The 5,346-nt window shown below is 36.0% G+C and overlaps 1 protein-coding gene across 6 annotated transcripts; it reads left to right on the top strand.

Moving 5' to 3' along the window:
- Positions 1–223: 223 nt before the first annotated feature.
- On the top strand, positions 224–4,973 carry LOC122282999 (cadmium-induced protein AS8). 6 transcript variants are annotated; one of them, XM_043095113.1, is made up of 5 exons: positions 224–381; positions 813–1,000; positions 2,255–2,500; positions 2,737–3,012; positions 4,657–4,973. In XM_043095113.1, exons 3-5 carry the CDS (start codon positions 2,260–2,262, stop codon positions 4,671–4,673), a joined length of 534 nt encoding a protein of 177 aa, XP_042951047.1. In that variant the 5' UTR covers positions 224–381; positions 813–1,000; positions 2,255–2,259; the 3' UTR covers positions 4,674–4,973. The 6 variants fall into 6 exon arrangements, with proteins under 6 accessions (XP_042951047.1, XP_042951051.1, XP_042951048.1 ...); XM_043095114.1 differs by having other exon boundaries at positions 240–361; XM_043095116.1 differs by lacking the exon at positions 224–381 and adding an exon at positions 504–657.
- Positions 4,974–5,346: the final 373 nt, after the last annotated feature.

Genomic DNA, 5,346 nt, shown 5'->3' with positions numbered 1-5,346 from the left:
TATAAAATTTATTTATGAACTAAATATTTCTATTTCGCTTTTATTTTGGCTAGTCACTAATCAACTTCTACACGTGTACGCCAGAGGGAAGAAAAGTAGGCCATTTCATTTTAATATATATATTTTTTAATAATTAAGAAAGTTACCATCAGCATATTGATATATTTTTAATGTTTAAAAATATTTAAAAAAAAAAAAATAGCAGTGGCACCCATCAGTAACGATTGCATTATCCATTTGCCATTCGTAGCTTGTCTTTCTTTATTGATATAAAGCTCAGAAACAAAGCCGAAGGCCCAGATATTCAATCTGCTTCAGGAGTAGTAAGAAAACAAGGGGAGGAAATAAGAACACCGATACGGTTCGAAGCAGAATTTGATGGTAATCCCAATAGTCCAATTTTTACTTCTTTTTTCAGTATATTCCAATTTATTTTTCTACAGTGCTGTAATTTTTTGTTTTTCGTTTTTCTTTCCGTTATGATATGCTCTGGATGAGTTTCAATTTGTCGTTAGCGCATTCTCTTGTGACGAAAGGAGATGGGAAATTTTTAGGCTTTTTTGTTTTTGTTTTGAGGTCGAAACCAGTTGAGAAAATGGAAATTGGGGATCATATTTTTTCATATCTGGGTTTTTTCTAAAATTTTCTCAAAAACAGGTGGAGTATAACTATTCGGGTGAAAAGATGCATATTAATGTCATGTGATAGAAAATTTTCGAGCTTATGCTGCATATTAAACTTCTTTTTGCGCAGTTTAATTTTCTTGAATGTTAAGAGAGAATTGAATGCTCGCTAAACTTCTGGTGGTATAGGACACGGTCATGGTTTTGGAAGATAGTTGCCCGGGAATATACTAGAGGGTAAACTTTGAACTAATCTCTGCCAGATTGGATTAACGATTGAGGGTGTCGTTGTTGCTGCGTGTGCCTTTATATGTATGACGGCTTCTTAGAGAAGATTGTAAGGCTCTTGTTGAGAGGAACGACTTAAAGCTGAGCCGGTAAATGTTTACATTTATGCAGACGGGCGGAAACTAATGCAAATTGTGTGTATTTATGTATGTGGCTATATATGCATTAACATTCAATAGATTTTAGGATGATTTCAGGGCACTGTTTGATTTTGCTCTCTTTCCTGAACTTGTTGATCTAAAGTTTTTTTTAATCTATTCTACTTGTTGATATATGAGTCGGTACTCAGTAGCATTTTCCAGTGGATCACCATCATACTGTAACAATTTTGTATTTATAGGAATAGGATATTGGGAGGCTTTGCTCCAATCATTTTTGCACAATCCCGTATGTCTGTGATGTACATGTATTGAGATTATTCCTTCATCGATGAACATGAATGCCTAGGAAAAAACTTAAGGGGCCTAAGGTCCATTGCAAAGGTTTGCTTTAAACATGAAACACGTTAAGTGATTTTGCAAACAAGCTTTTACCAGTGACTATAATGTCCTCAACATAAATCAAGAAAAAGGAAAATTCTTGATCTATGAAAGATGAAAAGGGAGTAGTCAACCTTAGACTTAATGAACCTGAGACTGAGAAGTGCAGTATCAGCTTATTGAACCAAGCTCTAGGGGCCTGCTGAAGCCCATAGATTGCCTTCCGATGCTTGGAAACTTGACCAGGGAAATCAAACTTAGGGGTTTTTCCTTATAACACCCCTCCCCCCCCCCCCCCCCCCCCCCCCCAACCCAAAAGCTCTCTTCTCTCCCATTTTTTGATATTTTCCAATTATAGGGGTTGTAGGCTTCGTAGAAAGTCTGGGAAATGATGCATGTTTGTATTTTATTATTAGATAGCCTGCCACTGGGAACTTTTTGCTGCGATATGCTCTGGATGCTTATACAGACTTCCATTTTTCTATTTAGCATGTGCATTAGGCGTGAATATGCTTTTGAGTGATTTTCTGTTCTTTTCCATCTCAATCCGTTTTACCGATCAAAAAATTTTCTGTTCTTTTCCATTGAGGAGAGTATAAGAAAGAGTTCAGCATCATTTTTCTTTTCCATGTGAGGGGGGAGCATACAATTTCTTTCTCCTTTAGTTTTTCTACATTTTTTGATAAGTAGTTTTTCTACATAATTCTATATATCTTATAGTAACTAAATAATTACTTCAGATGATTGAGTAATGGTGTAGAAATGGCTTCCACTAATGTCATGTTTGAGGTGCATTGTCAAATAAAAGTTTTTTTTCTTTCAATAATTTTTTTAATCATTTGTGTCTGTCATCTTCACTCTCAGGTAAAATGATTATAAAAGGTGTGTTCAGGAGATGTGAAAGATGGAATCCTGTACATCCAACATTTGGAGCCTTCTGGGGCATGGGAATAGGTATTGGTTGTGGTGTTGGATGGGGCCCTGGTTTTGGCCCTGAGGTAGTTGGTTATGTTGGAGCTGGCTGTGGTGTTGGATTCAATGTGGGCATCACTCTGGCTGGTTTTGGAATCGGTCTACCTGCAAATCACCTCTTTGAAGTTCCTTACAATGGTATACTATTTGTTGGAAATCAAGCCATTTCACATGCTACATTTTGTATTAGTTGCGCTGCAAAAATATATTCACACTACTTTTATGCATTTTAGTAAACCCAAATTCTTCAATACTAAAATGAATTGATTCATATAATTATGCATGTACGCGTTGATTTGTATGTTTGTATGTGTCTGTCTCAGTTAAGGATTAGTCTTGAATGCCAAAGCTTGATGGCTGCATGCTTTTTCCAGCTATCATGGCTACAACAAGTGGTGCATCAGCGTTAGCCCATTCAAGTGGCCTTCTTTCCATCAAACATATTGCAGGAGATGGCTGGAATAATATTGCACCTCACATCTCTGGTTTACAAACAGAAGCCTGTAGAAGATTGTCAAGCTTTAAGAAGAAACGTTTTTCAGACAAAGAGGTCGACTTATTTGGATGGAAGAGTGTGATGCCCGTCCCGAATAGTTCTCTACTGGGAAGTTTAGGAACGTTTGGCCATCACTTCTTTGACCATCGGAAAGGTAAGCAAAAAAAATGCCTCTGGCCTTGTTAGTAGTTGTGAAAATTATTGATGATAATTTCTTCTGTAACTGACCCACCTGTGGGTAGCCCAAGTGATAAGGGTGAATTTGTGTGCATGAGCCCCATGTCACAGGTTCAATTCTCCCTGGGATCAAATTGGGATTTAAGTGGGAGGCTATGGCGGTGGGTTACTGTGCTAATCTTCCCGGGGATTTAAGTTCCATGGGTGAGTCCTAAGGGCTCTGCCGTGGGGTGGTTCCCCATCATATTAAAAAAAACAAAAAAAAGAACTTTTGTAACTGGAGCTATTGCCTCTATTTTGGTTTTATTTGAATCCTTATACGATTCTTATATCTTTTTTGTTGGTTTTTTTTTTGGGGGGGGGGCGCTGTTTATCTTCCACTCTTTTCGAAGTTTTTCTTTTCTATAATGCTGCATACTATTTATGTGATATATGCATCTTTGTTGTGCTAATTTGCTTTAACCCCTAGGGGTTGCTTAAGTGGTAAAGGCCCTGGTCTTGGTGGTATGCTCATTCCAGGTCTAAGGTTCAAATTCTCTTGGGTGCGAACAATTTCTATGGGCCGTTGGACCGGGGGAACTTCCTCTTGAATTACTCAATGTGTACTTGTGGAAAACTCTTTGCTGAGGGCTTGTGCACCTTAGGATTAGTATGCACTTTGTTCTCAGACACTTGGTGCCAATATAAAAAAAAAAAAAAAAAGTTGCTTGCTTGCATTTGTTGATTATATCAAACAATTTGAATTTCTGGAAGCTAGTTGGAAATGTTTTCACTAGTATTTATAGGATCATAATTCACCATAATAGTTTTGAATGAGCCAAGAGAAGGAAACAAAACTAGGTAGTTGTGCCCTTATTTTGCAAACTTCAGGATCTTCATTAATGAGTTTTGAAACTATGCCTCACTTAGATGACATATTTGAGCAGTAAAGTGATTTGAAGATTTAACATCTTAAAGTTGTTTGTTTGGCAGCTCTTATCTTTCACTCCATTGTAATTTTGCTTGGAGTGTGAGTAAAACTATGCCTGACAATTGAATTAGGAAGGTAGGAGTCCTTTAGTCAAAATAATTGTTTTCAGACTGAAGAAATACTAAACTCGTTGTACAGTATAAAACTGACTTAATGACCAAAAATAAATGACACTCTCAATTATCCTTTTAGCAAAGTAGGTCCCAACTGGGCCCCATAGTATCATTATTGTTCCGGTTAAAAGATAATGTCTGTTTTTTAATCAGGACTCACCAGTTTTACATAAACCTTCCCGAGCGCCACCTTGTATATTCATCAATTATGGGTTCGGATGCATGAATCTTACACAGTTCTTTTTTTTTTTTTTTTTTTTATCCACTTAGTTGTTTTGCGTAATTTTGTTTCATTTTTGTTTTTCATGAATAAATGCTTAAATTATATTGCCTTTGTAATATGGTTCCCATGCTTGTAACGCATTGAATACAGTGTGTCTATGCAGTTCAAAGATACTGCTGGTTTAGAAGATTTTATATGATAGTGCATATTTTTTTGTACTTGTGATTTCATCTCTCTTTGGACTTTCATGTTTCTTACGTTTGTTGATCAAGGAAACTGAAACAAAGAAGTAACGTGTGCATCCCTCACTTACAGGTTTGAAAGATGATTAACGCCTTGCAGACCTCCAAGTCATGTAGGTTATATTTTATGAAACTTTTTAGCATTTTGCAACTGCCATCGTTTTGAATTTGGCCTTGTTTGTTTACACAGTTTAGATGAGATGAGATGTTTTGTTGAAAGTTAAATAAAAATATTGTTATAATATAATTTTTTAATATTAGTTTTGTTTTAGAATTTGAAAAAGTTGAATTGTTTATTATATTTTGTGTGAGAATTTAAAAAAGTTGTAATGATTATATGGGATGAGATAGTTTGGATGCAATACCGAAACGTGCTTTTCTTTTGTTCTTTGAGTATAATCTTTTTTCAGTCGTACTTTTGGATTCTTCTCTTCCAGAGGTAGAAAAGGGATGAAAAACATTGTTTCATTGTCATCCCCAGGATACAATTCTCATGCTCTAGATTTGCCTTTGACAACATAAACTGTTCAAAATCATTGGAAGTTCCCTTATTTCTTAGAAGCATGTAGGAAATGAGACATGGAAAGGAACAAGAAATCTATCGCATGCTTTTTGCCTATTGGCTTTGGGTTGCATGATGTAACACCCTGTTCCCGTAGGATAGAGACGTTACTAACAAACATGATAAAATGCCCGGTAAAGAGACTCATTACTCTGAAAGACTTCATTTATTGAAAGAAACTTAATTGAAAAGATATAAGTA

This window comes from Carya illinoinensis, chromosome 11 (assembly GCF_018687715.1).
Source record: "Carya illinoinensis cultivar Pawnee chromosome 11, C.illinoinensisPawnee_v1, whole genome shotgun sequence".
In the NCBI taxonomy this organism is placed as follows: domain Eukaryota; kingdom Viridiplantae; phylum Streptophyta; class Magnoliopsida; order Fagales; family Juglandaceae; genus Carya; species Carya illinoinensis.
Note: the sequence above shows the minus strand (reverse complement) of the source record. Positions and strands in the feature narration are given on the sequence as shown.

Excerpts from the sequence above, each read along its gene's own strand:
- LOC122282999 (XM_043095113.1), top strand. The coding sequence starts at position 2,260 with ATGATTATAAAAGGTGTGTTCAGGAGATGTGAAAGATGGAATCCTGTA. Across the intron at positions 2,501-2,736 it reads CTTTGAAGTTCCTTACAATG|CTATCATGGCTACAACAAGT; the intron begins GTATACTATTTG and ends TGCTTTTTCCAG.